The sequence below is a fragment of the Telopea speciosissima genome, chromosome 6 (genome assembly GCF_018873765.1).
Source record: "Telopea speciosissima isolate NSW1024214 ecotype Mountain lineage chromosome 6, Tspe_v1, whole genome shotgun sequence".
Lineage (NCBI taxonomy): Eukaryota > Viridiplantae > Streptophyta > Magnoliopsida > Proteales > Proteaceae > Telopea > Telopea speciosissima.
In genome coordinates this window covers 55,501,135-55,519,299 of record NC_057921.1, presented here as the reverse complement: position 1 = coordinate 55,519,299, position 18,165 = coordinate 55,501,135, and the positions used below count along the sequence as shown (strand labels likewise).

Sequence of the window (18,165 nt, the reverse complement as noted above, 5' to 3'; positions counted from 1 at the left end):
CAAAATCTGCTCCAAGTTATTGAATAGGAGTGGCATTCCCTTGGTGAAGACCATCTTCAATCTGGAAGGAGATAGATATTTCAATGGATGACCATTGATGTATTCCTTTCTTCAGTCTTCTGTTCTTGCTTCCCTCCTTTTGGTATTGTTAGCCAACGTTGAGGACGAGAAAGAAAGACACAATCCCATGCTTGCCAAATAAAGAAGCTTATCCTTCTTCCTCTTTTGTAAGCAAGGTCATTATGGCCAAACCATGTCACTCTCTCATTACAATGAAGGAATTTTAAATATACAAAATGCTTCATTGTGGAAGCTTAGCTAGCTTGTCTAGTCTCATACCCATAGATTGGGGAGGTGGGGGGGGCTGATATATATAATCAGGTCAAAATCACTTTTGGAAATCTTGCTATTCATTTGCTGATTGGGTTCCAATTTAGCTTGAATTGTATACAATGAATGAATACTCCCATTTTTTACATCAAATTAATCTATGTAGAGGTTCATGCCTCTTAAGGAAGAAACATTTAAGAAATGGGAAAACTTCTCTTTAATCAACCAACCCCCCCCCCCCCCCCAATCCAAACAAAAAAAAAAAAAAAAACCTAATAAAAATTTGTAAAGCTAAAGAAGAGAGAGAAAAAAAAGACAACCATGAATCTGCCTTCTTCAGCTGTAACAAAATGAAGAGTATATTATGCTTCCCAACCCCTAAGAAGTGTAGCTCGCGCAACCCGATTGACTCCCAATGTGAAGGCACCCATGCGGAGGTTGCACTCATGGGTCTTACACATTCCTTTGATGTCACGGAATGCCCTTGTCATGTACCTTTGCAGTTCATTATTCACCTTCTCTTCCTCCCACAGGAAACCTTGAATATTCTGCAAAAGCAACAAGATACATTATAATTATATCATCTTCCTCTAGTGTTGTAAGATGCAAAGGTTAAAAAAAATGATTATTCCATCATCTCCAACTTCAAGTACCTGAACCCACTCGAAATAGCTCACTGTCACACCCCCAGAATTGGCATATATATCAGGGAGTATGATAACTCCTTTCTTGGAAAGAATCTGCAACAGAAATAGCCAGCCTTAAAGTAAGTTTGTAAGATCAGAAGATAAGATTATACTTTTGTAACTGCTAACCAAGTGCTCAGTCACCTCATCTGCATCAGGATCAGTGGGGTGATTTGCAGCTTCAACTATGAACTTGGCCTTCACATCTGCTGCATTTTCCCTACGCAGAAATAAGATGGAGAGGCAATGGAATTATAAACTATACCAATCAGTCAAAAATAAGATGTCACACCAAGCCCTCAGATTCTATCACAACCTTTTTTAATTCTTCATAACATATCATAAGAAGTTCTGTGATATGTTTGTCTATTAATATTACAGTCAAATGAATGTATTGGTCACATTTGATGATGAACACAGATGAAGATAGTTTTGCATGTTGTACGTTTGCTAGAAACTATATGGACTAATTAAATGATATGTTTACATGGAGAAAAGAAAAGAGACAAACCTGTTAAGGACACCACCTAGAGCACATGGGATGAGAACATCACAATCATGCACAAGCAGTTCATTCATATCCATGGCATCTCCACCTTGGAAATCCTTTAATCTTCCTCTGCCATCTATGTGTTTGACCAAATCTGGGATATCAAGTCCATTTGGGTTTTTTACTGCACCAGTAATGTCACTCACTGCAACAACCTTGCCACCTCTCTCATGAATGAGCTTTGCTGCCCATGAGCCCACATTACCAAAACCCTGAAAGGATAAACATCTCCATTGAATCTTTTATAACAGACCTGGTATGCATACTAATGGATTATTAGCTCAAGTTGAAGATAATATGGAACATACCTGGATAACAAATCTCATCTCTGGAATGGACTTCCCATATTCAGCAAGCAGAGCCTCTGTAGCAAAAACAACACCTCGTCCAGTTGCAGCCTCCCTACCTAGTGATCCACCAAGATCCTACAATACCAAATTAATATAACATAAGCTTCTCTACACTCCAAAGACTCCATATTCAGCAGCAAATAGATGTACTTACTATAGGCTTCCCTGTTACAACAGCTGGTGAGTGACCATGAAACTTTGAGTATTCATCCAAAATCCAAGCCATTGTCTGCCCAATTCCAATATAAGCTACATGAATTTTTAGTTTTAAGAGTGATAGAATAGTACAAGAAGGCAAAAATCCCATATCAACAAAAACACCATGGAATACCTGTGCATTAGTTCCCATGTCAGGAGCAGGAACATCAGTGTGAATTCCAATAAGATCATGGATCTTCTGAGTGAAGACACGGGTGAGGCGTTCCAATTCGCTCATACTTAGGTCCCTAGGGGAGCACCCAATTCCTCCTTTTGCTCCACCATATGGAATGTTTGCTACAGCAGTCTTCCATGTCATTAGTTGAGCCAGAGCATTTACCTCATCGGGATCAACCTGTTGATCAATACCCCTTCCGGTTAAAAAAAAATGAAATCGGGGAAGCTTTAAATGTATAGATGGGAAGTTCCTTTGAAGTTCCTTTGCTGGTTTAAACGCTTAACATGGAACTATCCTAAGAATTTGAGAAAGAGATAATCAAAATTAGGAAGATATGCACAGGCGAAGTGGAGATGTAAACAATCATTGGAATCTCAAAACAAGACCTTGATGGTGAATTTCCTAACCCTACAAGCAGATCATCTTGTTTCCTGAGGTCTCTCAGAATCATGTTGATGTACTCAACAATCGTTACATACATCTCTAGATCTATTCAATAACATAAACACAAATTACCTTCGACAAACATGCACACTAGCACAGTGACTCACAAGTATATTAGAAAATCACCCAGTGAACTAAATCTGAAAACCTAGACAGTTTCAGTAAGAATTCTCAAACCCATGTCACCAAAGCATCCAAATAATACCCACATAAAAATAAAAATCGATTTTTCTTGGGGGGGGAAGGGGGTAGGGGATTCACTCATTCACCTCGGGATGGTATCGGATCCCTCCTTTCATCGGCCCACGTGCATTATCATGTTGAACTCTAAATCCAACATATGAAGCCAGGGTTCCATCATCTTTAGGGATTGTACATTCCACCTGCAAACCCAATACACTATAAATCAAAATGGTCGACAAAAAATCCACAACAGAGTAAAACCCATGATCTTCTAACATATAATTCTTGCCTTGATTTCTCTGAATGGGATCAAAAGACTTTTTTCAAGCTTCGAATCCAGTCCAAGGATACGAGCAGCATGACGGAAGTTACGATTAGTTGCAGCGAGAGCGTTCATGGTTCTGCAAACAATTGAAACAAGCAATACCCAGAAACCAAAACTGAAAGAAAGAAAAGAACAGAAAAAGAGTAATGATCAAAGAGAAGTAGAGGAGAATGTCAGAGGCGCAATTAAAGATGAAAAAAAAAACTGAAGAACTGAATGAGACTAATAGGGTGAGAACTGAGAAGGTGCGATGGCTTATTTATAGATGGTGCTGGTTGAGATAGAATTTCAGAGGGGAGAGAAGAAGGTGGAATTCGAAGCTGAGTGAAGCAAAAGCAAAATTTGCTAATTTTTATCAGAAGAAACAAAAAATACTGTTGCTACTTGCTAATATATCTATGATGCTGACATTTTCCTAGAAAAAACTTGGACTAAGTCGACTGACACAGACTTCAACCAAAGTCGAAGTTTTTTTTCTTCCGGAAATACCCCTCATTTTGAGACGTATTTAATAGAATCTACCTGCCATTCTAAGGAGAGTAGAGATGTAAGTGGATGGTTTCAAATTCAGGTAACTTTTGATAACTAGATGATAATAGGATACGGATCCGGATATGTATCCGTTTCGATAACTGAACATTTTCATAATTTAATTTTTCACATGTATAGGAACAGTAGTCAGGAGACTTAGGACATATCACCATTGTAATTTCTCCTTTGTGTTTAATATATGTTTTTCTTAATTTCATAAAAAAAATTTAAAAAAAAGGCTCTTTGTGGATGCGGATTTGGATAATCAAAATGAAATATTTATCAAATGTTGGATCGAATTCTAATAGCAAAATAGGTTAATCAAATACGAATTCGAATACTAGTATTGTATTCATGTTGAATTTGCTCGATTTAAATCTATAGTGGAGACAATATATTGTGAAATTATTTTGCTACTCTCATCTACTGTTTTGGTGCATCTGGAATTTAGAATTATTTTTTGGAAGGAGTGGGTTTTGATTATTCAAAATGCCAAAAAAATAAAATAATAATTCATTCTAGTATGAATTTAATGCTTTTGCAATTATTTTTCATGTCTAATTTTATGAAATAAATTTTCTTAATTAAAAAATATATATATTCATTTTAAAGTAGATCAATTTCTTATAACAAAAAATGGTGAACTATGAGTGTCTCTTGTCTTATTAAAATGTTTATGTTATTCATAACGTTTTGAGTGTCTTCTTTTTCCCAATTGATAATTGTCTTTTTTTTTTTTTTTTTTTTTTTTTTAACAAAAAGAAGGGTAAAATGTAGTTTGAAAGAACGAGAGGGGCATTATGGGAAACACAAAATGATCTTCCGTTCCGTCAACAAGTAAGCAAGAAAAGCTGGCGTTTTTTACTCCTTATGGGATGCAGAAAAGCGAGGAATTATGGTGTACAACTGTTATTGTAGGCTCGAGTGACTACAAAAATCCTTTTCATCTTGAACGTTGGATCTACGACCTATACGTGACTCCGGCGTGGCCGGGGCCCACGTTAGCTCAGATTTGAAAACGTTTACCAGATTAAGAGGAAAATAAATAATAATAAATACGTGGCGCAAAGAGGACGCATCTTAGCTGGTTGACAACGTCGTTAATGAGTAGGCTACACGAGCACGAGGCGCCGCGTCTATCTAGCTAAACTGAAAAAATATCCTAAAAGGAGGACGGTTTCTTGACGTTTTTGAAACCGTCATTGACATTCGGATCCGACGTTGGTTTTGAGGGGTCTTCATATGAGGTTGTGATCTTGAAATTTGGTTTCTTATACAAACGAAAGCGGGTAGTTCGACTTGGAGGGTGAGGAAGCCAGGTCGCATGGCGGCGGTGGCTGGCTCATCGTCACGTAGCAGATTACGTTCTTATCAGGAACACCTACTATAAAACGTGCTTTTGGAAGATTTTTTTTATTGGAAATTACCCTCACTTAAAAAGCAAAAGAGAAAGAGAATGCCACCGAATTTTTATCTCCTACAATTCTGACACCCTATAATTTCCCTACAATATTTCACATGGGAGTTGAAATGACCACTTACCCACTGTTTGGACACATTTCCCAAGGCAATGGGTAAGTGGTCATTTCACTCTCATGTGAGGCATTGTAGGGAATTGGAGGGTGTCAGAATTGTAAGTAATAATTATCCGAATGCCACCTGCAAGTGTGGTTCGTATCTTAGATCGGTTGAGGCTGATCCCAAGATTAGACTGATACAACGAGGTTTCATTGGATTGGTCGATCCGAACAAGTTTGACTGGATTGGCCGATCTGATCTGATCCAATCCTTGACCGATCCAACTAAATAGTTTTTGGATTCTTTCAAAGTTTTTTAGTTTTTTATATTATCTTGACCGATATCAATCGATATTGACCGAATCAATCTGGATAATATCAGCTGATCCGATCCTAAGATCACAACACCCACCAACTCTGACCAATACATGACCTGATCCATAAAAAAATGATTTTGAGGGGTTTTTTGACCGATCCTGACCAATTTGTATCAATCCAATCCCGATCCAGAAAGGTTTTAGCCATGATCGATATCTGGATTTTGAATCTTGCCTGCACGACATGCCACCCCAATGCCCTGACAAAGGCACTTGAAATGACCGTTGTACCTCCCTAGAATCCCAAAAATGATTAGGGGTGCAGTGGTCATTTGTGCGCCCTAACAGTGACGGTATGTCTAGCACAACTATAATAAAGGTCTGTTATCTATCAAAATCATGTGGTGATTTTGGCATTGAATAAAAGGGCATGTCTGCGATTATCACATGTCAAATTTAGACTCCAATTGAATCACATAACCTTCCATGTATTTTCATGTATCATGGTTGAAACAATTCTTTTTTCCTTATCGAATTGGCCACTTGTGGAGTTTCTAATATTGTGGAAACTCTATCTATTACCCAAAATAAAAACAATATTGTGGAAAATCTTAACACTTTAATGGTTCCATTTCGAAGGTGGAACATGGACGATTTTTTTGCCATATTTCTTTAGAAAGGGTTTTGTGTACGGTGTGCATGTTGCACGATCATGCACAAAACTATTGAATGGAATTTGTGCACTATGCATGACCGTACACTTAACTTTTTGCCTTTTTTTTTTTTTTTTATTTTTTATAAATAGTTTTTCTTTTAACAATATTATTTTTTAGAATCTAAAACAGACCTCACAAGTAGTTAAGGAGTTTAAACAAGTTTGTAAGTATCTCTCTTCATTGCTTGAAGCAGAGGAAGTTTTTTGGTTTAAAAAATCTAAATATTTACACATATCTAATGGAGACTGGAACATAAGATTTTTATCACATGATGCTAATTCTCATTTACGGAAATCAATCATTTATTCTATTGTTGATTCTAATCGCAATTGAACCAAATAATAATAATTTTTAATGGCAATCATGTGGCTGATTTACTTGCTAGTGCTAGGGTTTTTTGCATTAGGATTACGTACTATTTATACCACCTCAAACCCTTTAAATCTGGGTTTTATTGAAAGTCTTTTCAATCCTATTATTTCTCCAGATGATTACTTGCTTCTTACTTCTTTTCCATTTAAAGATGAGATAAAAAGTGTTCTTTTTAATGTTGGTAATTTTAAAGTCCCTTGCCTTGATTGCATACCGGCTATCTTTTTCCAACAGTTATGGTTCCAAAGAAGGAAAATCGTATTTCTATATCATATTACAATTTATAAGCCTATATAAGTTAAGGAAGAGCGTTTTCTATGGGGGAGCGCAAGGGCATGTGCGTGTGGCAATCAATGATAGCACATGCACTAGCATCTTGGGGGGAGGGGGTGAAACAGTCATTTTGCCCCACTGTGTCTGGGAGTGGCCTACCCCTTCTCTCCCCCCCCCCCCCAAAAAAAAAAACATTTTCCTGTAAGTTTATGTATTGTCTTATTATTAGCTAATCAGTTACGTACTGGGCTTAGTAAGTTTATTTCTCCTTATCAAGCAACTTTTATTAGAGGGTGACAAATAACTAATAACATTGTTCTTGATCAAGAGATATTCAATTATTTGAAACATCATAAAGGTAAAAGAGGGTGACTTGCCCTTAAATTAGATATGTCTAAGGCATTTGACGGATTGAATGCGGCTATAAAAGGGGGGGCTCTTTGAATCTTTGGGTTTCAATGATAAATGGGCGATGAATCTATTCAATCATATTAAATTGAATCATTTCTATCTTGAAATCTCACATCTATTGTTTGTTGATGAAACATTTTTGTTCTAAGCAACATCTAAGGATAATTATTTTCTCATCATGAATGTTATTTTAGGCCTATCTTAGCATTTATTAGGTCAAAAAAATAATTTTGAGAAGAGTAGTGTCTATTTTAGTAAAAGAACGTCCAAGGATTTTATGAACTTTATCTACAAAACACTAGGAGTATCTAATATTCCTCCCAATGCTCTTTACTTGGGAACCCCAAATTGTTTTGATCGATCAAAAACTCAAGCTCTCTCCAACTTGGTTCATCGAGTTAAAGGTAGGTTGGCAGGATGGAAGGTTTCTTTTTCAACTCATGTCTTGGCAGGGGCTTGTCTATCTCTCTCCTCTCCTTCCGAATGACATCTTTGCCCTCCGCTGGAGAGGAGAGATAGACCTAGGGAGCACTAGTGTATGTTATGTTCTCAGTCAAAGAACTCGATCCCTTAAATAAATTAGGGCTAAAGATCATACATAGGCTGTGTGGCTTCTTGCACAAGCACAAAGGACAATGAGAGAGCGTGCAACTGCACAAGGGTATCAATTGGGGTGGGATTTTTTTCATTTGAGGGAATAGACGGTGATTTTGCGCGGTCCTATATTTAGGTGTAGGCTGCATGTAGCTTGACATAGTTCTTTTTCCCAATTGTACCATAAATTGATGGTAGAGAGCCGCTAAAGATGTCGGTGTGGGGATTTCCATATCAATTGTGGTGTGAAGAATAGTATCATGAGAGAGAAATATAATTAAAATATCTCGTAGATCTAGGCAATTTCCCAAATTAAAACAAAGAGGAAGTATTCTGTGCATGAGAGCGTGCCTTTGCACGTGCAGAAGCAAGGGCCACGGGGTGGTCATTAGATTCATTACCGCCTTTCATGGGGTTGGGACTGTCATTTCGCTCCTTCTATGGTTAGCATAAGATGCATTCCTGGAGATGATACGCTGGCGTCGTGGGAAAATTTTCCCTAAACCAATTTTTTTGGGTGCGTTTTCTCTAAACCAAATTACCAAACCCTCTTTCCGAACCGAACCTCCTCTTATTGGGATTTTTATCCGCTGTACTCATCGTGCGGCGCTGCAATTAAGCTTCCTTCTTCGTCTCTTCCTTGTCATTTCTCAGATAAGCATTAACATTGCAAGACAGCGACTCAGAGACCAGAGTCAGTCCGGTCTTCTGGCGTCGAAGAGCACTTCCGGCGCTGCAATTAAGCTTCCTTTATCTTCTCTCTCTGCTGTGTCTAAGACTCTCAGGTAGGTAAATCTGGGGTATTATTTTTTCCTTTTCAAACGTTGATCTCTTTGGTGCAGATAAGGTTTCAAACTTCGAACAGTTTGCCCTCTTCTTCTGTAATGACTTGATGCGTAATTCCATCAGTTGGATATTATTTTGTACAACTTTCGTTTTAATTTTTCATTAATATATATTGTTTTGGAGGGATTGAGCGGACTGTGGAGTGTATGCCAAGCTTGTTCTGTCAACCTTGTTTACAGTGATACTTTTTGCTTTTCAGTGAAATTTTATACTTCATTACGGCTGGTTCCCCCCGAGCTTGCTGATTGGGAAAGGAAATTGGGATACTTTCTCCTTCTGTTAAGGTGAAAATTCAGATATGAGATGGTAGTTGTATTAAAATTAGTGATATGACTCGTATTATGCTTTTGATTTCATACACTTGGGGGGGGGGGGGGGACTGTAATAGGTATAACAAATATTAAGAATGGATGGATATTATCCCAATTTCATTTCAATTTTTATCACTGTAAGTGATAATTGATTGATAATGTGGAAATATGTCGAAAAAAAACATAAAAAACGAAAATCTGATTTTTTGGCCAAAAATTTTTACAGCTAAATGAATGATTCTCAAATTAATCCGAATCAGAATTTTTTATAGTCCACTTCTTATGACTGAATTTTTAAATTTTCGAATATGAGTTATTCAGCACTTTATGCCTTCCTATTATGCTTGAATCAGAACTCCTCAGCACGTGCATATCTGTACATATTTGTGTCATTTCACTTGATTACTGATTGTTTATTTAGTGTGTTTACTGATCATACAGGTTGAAGGTTGGTCTACTGCAAAGGAGACTTAGAACCGCTGAAAATTGCTGCCTCATTTTGATATTGTAGTGAAGGTGTCATGACTCCTGCTAAAGATAGTGATGATGCAGCTCAAACTCCTTCAACGTTAGTAGCCAATTTTCTTTTTCTTGGATAGAAATGTATCCTCCGCTTCTTATCATAAAACAAGTACCTGTTTTCCTGCTCTGCCTTTTTTTCCTCTCTTCACTTGTTAGCTAGGGTGTCCATCCCAAGCGACGTGCCGCGTCAGCGCCCGGATGTGGTGACAAGTAGGAAAGAGTTCTCATATCGTGGACGAGTGCGGGTAAAGAAGCTAGTCCAAAAGCGTAGGATTAGATTAGTATCTTGGAACATTGAATCTTTAATAGGTCAGAGTCTAGAAGTGATAGATGTTATGAGGAGAAGGATTAACATAGTCTGTTTTCAAAAGACTAGATGAAAGGGTAAAAAAGCTAAGGAGTTGGACGACTTTAAACTTTGATATTAGAGAATAAAAGTAATAGAATTAGAGTGGGCATAGTAGAGGATAAAGATTTGAAGAGTGATCTAGTGGATGTTAAAAGATTCGGAGATAGGATTATATCCATTAAGTTTGTGTTGGAGAAAGAGTTTGTCAATATAATTGGCGCTTACGTACCTCAAGTAGGTTTGGATGAAAGTAGTAAGTTACAATTTTGGGAACGCATGGATGGATTAGTGCAAGGTTTTAGTCAAGGAGAAAATATTATTATTGGTGGTACTCTGAATGGACATGTTGGGAAAGATCGTAGAGACTGTGAAGGTGTACTTGCATGGTTCAAGATACATAGTTGTCAAGGCGTCTATGTGACCCAAGGCGGTGGAGAGGGCAAGATGGCCAAGGCGACTGGGCGCCTAGGCGATGACTTGACAACTATGTCAAGATATCGGTTTCCCAAGTTTCTGAGATGAAACCTATATATACTACTGTATCGACCAGGTTTCGACAATATTTTAGAAATTTCGATGATTTTGACCAATTTCAACCAATTGCAACCAGCCCAGTTTCAACCAGTGTTGGTAGTTTCAACCAGTTTCAGTAGTTTCGACTAGTTTGGACAGCGCATGGCATGTCGATTGCCCTTAACAATACCAAGTTTTGACCAACACCTACGAAATCTTGATTTCTTGGCTGGTCAAAACCGGCCTTGAATCAAGATTTCGAACCTCGTGTACATAGAGGATATAGTTTTGGAGAGAGGAATGAGGAGGGAATCTCATTTTAAATTTTGCTATGGCTTATGATTTATCCATTGTAAACACTTACTTTGAAAAGAGAGAGGAGCATGTAGTTACCTGCAAAAGTGGTTATCATAGTAGCCAAATAGATTTCTTCCTAACTAGAAGGTCTAATAGATTGTTATGTAAGGACTGTAAGGTTATACCAGGGGAGAGCCTAACCATACAACATAAATTAATGGTCATGGATATGTGGCTTACAATGTAAGAAAGGTGGGCTTATTTGTCCTAGGATAAGGTAGTGGATCTTAAAAGGAGATACTTTGAAATCATTTACTGATGAAGTGGTTGAACAAGGAAAGTGAGACTTTGAGGGAGACACTAATCCGATGTAGAATGAGATAGGTACTTGTATTAAGAAGGTTGCTAAAGATGTCCTAGGCGAATTAAAAGGAAAACTTCATTCCTCTAGAGAGACTTGGTGGTGGGATGATGAGGTTCAAGCAACCATTAAGACTAAGAAAGCTAGTTTTAAGACCTGACAAAGGACTAAGGATGTAGAGGATCTACAAAGGTATAAATTTGCCAGAAATGAATCTAAGAAAATTATGGGACAAGCAAGGGCGAAGAAATATGAAGATCTTTATAACAGTCTAAGCACAAAGGAAGGGGAAAAAGTTATCTATAGGACAGCTAAAATGAGGGAAAGGAAGAGGAGATCTCGACTATGTTAAATGTATTAAAAGTGAAGACGGTAAAGTACTAATAAGGGATGAGGACATCAAGAAGAGATGGGAAGGTTATTTTTTCAACCTGCTAAATGAAGACACTTCAAGTAATAGTGATCCAGAAGACTGATTACCCATCAAGACACCACATGTTGTAGATATATACAAAAAATTAGGGTGCCTGAAGTAAAAGAAGCAATAAGGAGGATGAAAGTAGGCAAGGCACAAGGCCCAATGAGGTCCCAATAGAAGTGTGGAAGAACTTAGGAATCTGTGGTTTGTCTTGGCTAACCAAGTTGTTTAATAAAATTATGAGTACAAGAAAAATGCTAGATGAATGCCGGAGAAGCATCGTGGTTTCGATTTACAAAAATAAAGTTGATATTCAGAGCTGCAATAACTATAGGGCATAAAACTAATGAGCCATGCTATGAAATTATGGGAGAGGATTATTGAAACCCACCTGAGATAATAAATTACTATTACTGAGAACCAATTTGGTTTTATGCCAGGAAAATCCACGACAGAAGTTATATACTTGGGAGACTCATGGAAAGATTTAGAGATTGCAAGAAGGATCTCCATATGGTCTTTATTGACCTAGAAAGCTTATGGCAGAGTCCTTAAAGAGTTAATCTGAAATGTACTGGAGAAGAGGGATATTTCAAGTAAATATGTGGACATAATTAAAGATATGTATAATGGTGTGTTGACAAGTGTAAGAATTGTAGGGCCCTAAGGTAGTGAATTCCCAATTAAAATTAGGTTACATCAAGGATCGGTTTTAAACACTTATTTGTTTGCACTTATCGTGGATGATTTAACCAAAGTCATTCAAGATGAGGTTCCTTGGTGTATGCTTTTTGCTGATGATATTGTTTTGGTGGATGAGACAAAATCAGGGATTGATGCCAAGTTGGAGTTAGGGAGATCAACCTTGGAATCAAAAGGTTTTAAGATAAGTAGAATGAAGACGGAGTATATGGGGTGTAACTTTGGCCACACTAGGATGAATAACTTTGGTTTTAACACAAAAGTAGGGATTAGCGCCAAGTTGGAGTTATGGAGATCAACCTTGGAATCAAAAAGTTTTAAGATAAGTAGAACGAAGACGAAGTATATGGTGTGTAACTTTCATCACACTAGGACGGATAATGAGGTCATGAATGAGAGGGGGATTCCGCAAAGTGATTATTTTAGGTATTTGGGCTCAATCATAAATAAAGAATGTTATATAGAGGATGATGTTTCACTGAGAATTAAAATAGGATGGATAAATTGGAGATGTGATTGGTGTATTCCTTTAAAACTTAAAGAAAACTTAAAGGAAATTTTATAGGACAGTCATACGATCGACTATGATGTATGGTGTGGAATGTTGGGCAATTAAGAGGCATCATATGGGTAAACTTAGTGTAACGGAGATGAGTGGCAAAACTAGGAAGGATAAAGTAAGGAATGATCATATCAGAGCTGGTTTGGGAGTAGCTCCGCTACATGATAAGCTACGAGAAAGTCGTTTGAGGTGGCATGACAATGTTCAACAGAGGCCTTTGGATGCTCGAGTATGGAGGAGTGGTTTGATTCAGATTGAAGGAACTAAAAGAGCTACGGGCAGACCTAAAATGAGCTTAGGAGAAGTTGTGAGGAAAGACATGCATAGCTTAGGCCTTGTATCAAGTATGACCTCGAATAGAGCTGATTGGAGGGGAAGGATTCATTTAGCCAACCCCATTTAGTTGGGATAAGGCTGAGTAGTAGTTGTTGTTTTTCCTTCACTCTTTATGTTCTAAAGATTTTGACTTTGCATCTATAAATTTAAGGCTATAACCAGCTTCTCTCACCATTTAATCTATATTAAACATGTCCAATTTGTCCTTATGCAGGTCAAAAAACAAATACAAGGATCCTGATGATGGACGCCAAAGGTTTTTGCTTGAGTTGGAGTTTATACAGTGTCTAGCTAACCCAACCTACATCCACTGTAAGTTGTTTAATTTGTGGAAGTTTAACTTTGTTGTGCAATGAAATCTTAATATGGGTGTTTTCATTCAGAAATAATGTCATTTTAATGCATTAGATACACGCTTCTGCTTTCCTATCACTCTGTGCGGTTGGATTCAGAAATAAAATTGTATTTTTTAATCGGTACCTTATCAATGTTCATCCTCTAGTTCTTGATGTTTATGTGTTAGGATTCTAATGCAGATTTGGCACAGAATCGTTATTTTGAAGATGAAGCTTTCATTGGTTACTTGAAGTACCTTCAATATTGGCAGCGGCCAGAGTACATAAAATTTATAATGTGAGTTGCTTGTTATGTGCTTGAATTGGGATCTGAATGGTACAATGGTTTCAGTTTGCTGTTCCGTTTCATTATTTGCATATTTGTGGAGTTTGGATTTTCTTCTCATATTCTTTTTACGTATCTGCTTGGGTGATTTCAGGTACCCTCATTCCCTTTTCTTTCTTGAACTTCTACAAAATGCAAGTTTCCGCAATGCAATGGCACATCCAGGCAGCAAGGTGCCTCTTACCGGATTTATGTCCTGTACTGTAGGGGCATTTTTTAAATTGCTTTTAAGTGCTCAATTCTGCAATTGAGCTGGTTTTACTTGGATATTTAATTTCTTACTTTCTGGGAAAAGGGAAAGGTCCTTGGTGTGCTAATAAAAAATAGGGAAAGAGAACGCTACCTGGGTGCGTATGCCATGTGGTGCGCTGCCCCTGCACCCAGACACGGGCTTGCGAAATGACCACCGTACCCCCAGGATTTTCCGCCTTTCCATGGGGCTGTGGTGGTCATTTTGCACACCCCTGTGTCTGGGCGCAGGGGCAGTGCATCACACGCGCCCAGGTAGCATTCTTTCTCCCCAAAAAATAAAATAAAGAACGAAAGTTTCCTGTCCGGGAGCGTGGCTCCCACTCCTGTACCCTTGTTTCTGTCTCTCTAGTCTCTCCTCCTCCCTGTAAATGACCTCCCCTGCCCCCATGATTGAACCAAAAGGGGGGGCTGCTGTTTGGGTCTTGTGCATGCGTAGGAGCCACGCTCCTGGACAGAGAACATTTCCCCCAAAATAAAATAGAATATGATTGTATGAGTATATGACTTATTCCAAAAGAAAAGATGTCTGTGTTTGTGGTTACGAATATCTATTGGTATAAGAAAATACAGGCCTAGAGTATCTATGAATATGGAAGTGGTCAGTTTCATTCTTCTTGAGAGCAGAGTATTTACTCTACTTTTTAAGTTTATCTTTGTGCATGTTGCCGTTTCTTGTTATGTGTTGACGTTTTTCTCACAGATTGGTCTATCTGATTTATTTAATTGTAAAATCCACATTGGACATTTACAATCTCATCCACGTTGATTTATCTTAACCTTTTGGTGATGTTTTTACTTGGATCACTGATTCAATTTACTGAAAAAAGGAGTCATATATTACTTCCTTCATAAGGCAAATGGTTGCTTTTCTTTCTTTTTTAATGTAGTTGCCTATTTTGAGGCAACTTCCAGATCAACAGGTTCCTGCAAACAATTCTATGATAGAATCTCTGGTTTGAACTTATAAAAATACTTAAATACCTATAACGAAAACTAAAATAAAAGATATGGATTTTTTGTTCTGTAAATGAATCTCTGATTTGAGAGGCATACCCCTCTGATGTAGGGCTCCAATAGTACGGCGTAGGAAGAAGAAGGGCTAGCTCGATCCGGCCCCTATTAGCCCCAGGGTTTAAGTTAAAACCAGGCCCATTTAAAGTCCATATCCTGGTTCTTTACAAAACCCACATTAATATTGTAATAGTTCCTTAGTTTCTAAATTAATAGCTAATTAATAGTACTAGTTAACAAGTGCCTAAAATGACCTTAGGAGAAGTGGTGAGGAAAGACATGCATAGCTTAGGCCGTGTATCAAGTATGTCCTCGAATAGAACTGATTGGAGGGCAAGGATCCATGTAGCCGACCCCATTTAGTTGGGATAAGGCTGAGTTGTTGTATGGGCCCAGAAGCGATCCGAACAGGGTTTTCGAACCCCGGATCCTCATCTGGTTTGGTGGTGATTCCATTCCTGTAGACCTTCGGTGGTGAATCCAAGGTCATATCCTTTTTATTTCTTCTTTCTTATGTAAAAGAAAAGAGAGAGTGTTAAAGATTTCTGTTGTTAATACTGATCCGTCCCTATATACAATCCTGTTGCGATTAATCTCTCGTTGGCTCTACTGGTCCGGGATTGATTATGCATTATTTGGTATCAGAGCTAAGGAGGAACAATTGACGAAATCAACAATTGGTGAAATTCTAAGTGTGCAGATTTGATTTTCCGTGACTACAAAACTTGAGGATGTGTTTCTTTCAAGCAGGGGAGAGTTGATGTAGAGATCCAACGGTACTAGTGTAGGAGGAAGACAGGCCAGCCCAACCAGGCCCTAATTAGCCCCACGGTTTAAGTTAAAATTAGGCCTGTCTAAAGCCGGTATTCTGTTTACAGTAAGCCCATATTTTGCCCCTATGATATGGCCTGTGATCTGCAGTTTCTAGAAGATTTCATGGGCCCTCTTTAATTATATGATCAGCATAGCTGGTGGAGATGCTTAGTAGATTGCATGGGCCCCATATTGCTGCCTTGTATGGAGAATGTTTCTAGAAGATTCTTTGGGGGTCCTATGAGAAGTTCTGTTGAAATATCTTGAAGATCTGTTGGAATGGTTTCCTAGTAGTTACTATCTTCTATTATTGTAATAATTCCTCCGTTTTTAAATTAATAGCTAATTAAGAGCACTATGAGTTACTATTTTTATTGTTTCCTTTTTTGAGTAGTGCTGTCCATGCATGGAAGGTTCTAGTTTCTATTTTAGGTCTTGGGTTTTTTTATTTAAACAATGTACTACAGTAATAGAGGAGACAAGTCAGAGGGTCTCCCCCCCCCCCCCCTTTGGTTTAGTGATGAATATGGACAGGTTGCAGCGGTGAAGCTGTAACATCTCTTTGTGGTGATTCCAAGAGTCTGATTGGTAGTGATTCCCCTACTGTGGTGATTCAATTGGGGTTTGGTGGTGATTCCATTCCCACAGGCTTTTGGTGGTGAATCCAAGGTCAGATCCCTTTTATTTCCTTTGATATGTAAAAGAAAAAAGTGTTAAGAGATTTTTGTTCTTAAATCTTAATACTGTCGCTATATGCGATTCTGTTGTGATTGACCCCTCGCTGGCTTTACTGGTTTGGGATCGATGCTGTATCTCAACATGAATTTCAAACCAAAATGAACAAAATCTCAAAGCATGAGCATAAACTCAAAAATAATAAGACAATGAACCAGCCTAACAGTGAACCAGCCTAACAGTGAACCATGTTCCTGTGCATTTTCACTAGGTCTGGAATCCAGATTTTTTGAAACCTTTGCCACTTGTGGATCCGGGAGAGAGAATAGAAAATTAAGATCAGCACAAATGAAAATAGCACTTTATCGTACTTTGAGCATAGAGTAATATGTGGAAAGAGTCTCAGCAATTATGCTTTAGTGTTTTACTATTCCTATGATGCCTGTGATCCTGAGAAGAAGTTTTTCCTTTTGGAGCTCTCAGGAATTGGCGCATAGACAGCAATTCTTTTTCTGGAAAAACTACAGGAACAATCGGTTGAAACACATCTTACCACGACCTCTTCCTGAACCCACTGCAGCACCTCCAGCCTCAGCTCCACCTCCGGTGCCTGTGCCAGCCACAACTGTTGCCGTAGCTCCTCCTCCTGCCCCTGTTTCTGTGCCAGCCCTTTCTCCTATGCAATACACCTTGCCGCCTCCGCCTGGCTCTGCTCTTCCGAAGAACGACATGAGAAATACTGGGGTTGATCGAAGAAAGAGAAAGTAAACTCTTTATCCTTCGTCTGGTTTGACATACGGGGTGCAGCTTGTATGTATTTTGATGCAAGCTTTTTTGATCTTTACAGGAAAGAAGGTTGAATTCAGTTTTTTTTTTTTCATATGCTGTCTGTAAGACAGATGATGCATGACATGTGCTAGCTTAGGTAATTTCTATATCCTCACCCATTTACTTGTTTGACAGATTGTAGTAGCATGAGGAAACTGATTCATGTTATCCGACTCTTGTTGATAAAAAAGTTAAATTTAAATTTTGGCATTTGTGGATTTCTCCTGGTTCTGAAAATGAAAACAAAGCTTGATTATTGTCTATGTTCTTTGAGCCATGCAGTTATGTCCAGGAAGAAGAAAAATATTTCTAGAGCACTCTGAGAATGGTTTTTCTTTGGTCCAATACTGTGCAATATCAACATTACTGTTTTCCTTGAACAATACCTCTTTTTCCCCTTGTCATGAATATGATTTATGTTTATATATCAGTAAAATCTTTTTGCACTTAATACTTTTCTCAAGATGTGTTGATAAAATGATATGATGTGATTACACAGCTTGCTATATAACATGTGTGATGAATCTAGGATTATGAAATGAAGTGGTTGTGGGGGGTGAGTAGGTAGGATAAACCATAGGTTCAGATTACACACCCCTTTTAACAAGATCACAAGTAAACCCAAAACAGAATTTAAGTCAACAGTAAGGTCAAAGTCAACCTTATAGGATAGGGTTCAAATTCAGATCAAGTTAGGATGATGTTAGATTAAC

General features: G+C 38.1%; 2 protein-coding genes across 2 annotated transcripts; one reads left to right on the top strand and one right to left on the bottom strand.

Annotated features, from left to right (window-relative positions):
* Positions 1-614: 614 nt before the first annotated feature.
* On the bottom strand, positions 615-3,392 carry LOC122663898 (glutamate dehydrogenase 2-like). Its single transcript, XM_043859566.1, has 9 exons — positions 3,209-3,392; positions 3,006-3,119; positions 2,248-2,469; positions 2,071-2,145; positions 1,875-1,991; positions 1,528-1,778; positions 1,161-1,236; positions 984-1,070; positions 615-878 (listed from the first exon to the last, which is right to left on the bottom strand). Exons 1-9 carry the CDS (start codon positions 3,314-3,316, stop codon positions 693-695), a joined length of 1,236 nt encoding a protein of 411 aa, XP_043715501.1. The 5' UTR covers positions 3,317-3,392; the 3' UTR covers positions 615-692.
* A 6,169-nt stretch (positions 3,393-9,561) lies between these two features.
* LOC122663900 (mediator of RNA polymerase II transcription subunit 31-like) lies at positions 9,562-17,797 on the top strand. Its single transcript, XM_043859568.1, has 6 exons — positions 9,562-9,700; positions 13,407-13,504; positions 13,729-13,825; positions 13,968-14,046; positions 17,108-17,388; positions 17,472-17,797. The coding sequence occupies exons 1-6, from the start codon at positions 9,654-9,656 to the stop codon at positions 17,482-17,484; spliced, it is 615 nt and encodes a 204-aa protein (XP_043715503.1). The 5' UTR covers positions 9,562-9,653; the 3' UTR covers positions 17,485-17,797.
* Positions 17,798-18,165: the final 368 nt, after the last annotated feature.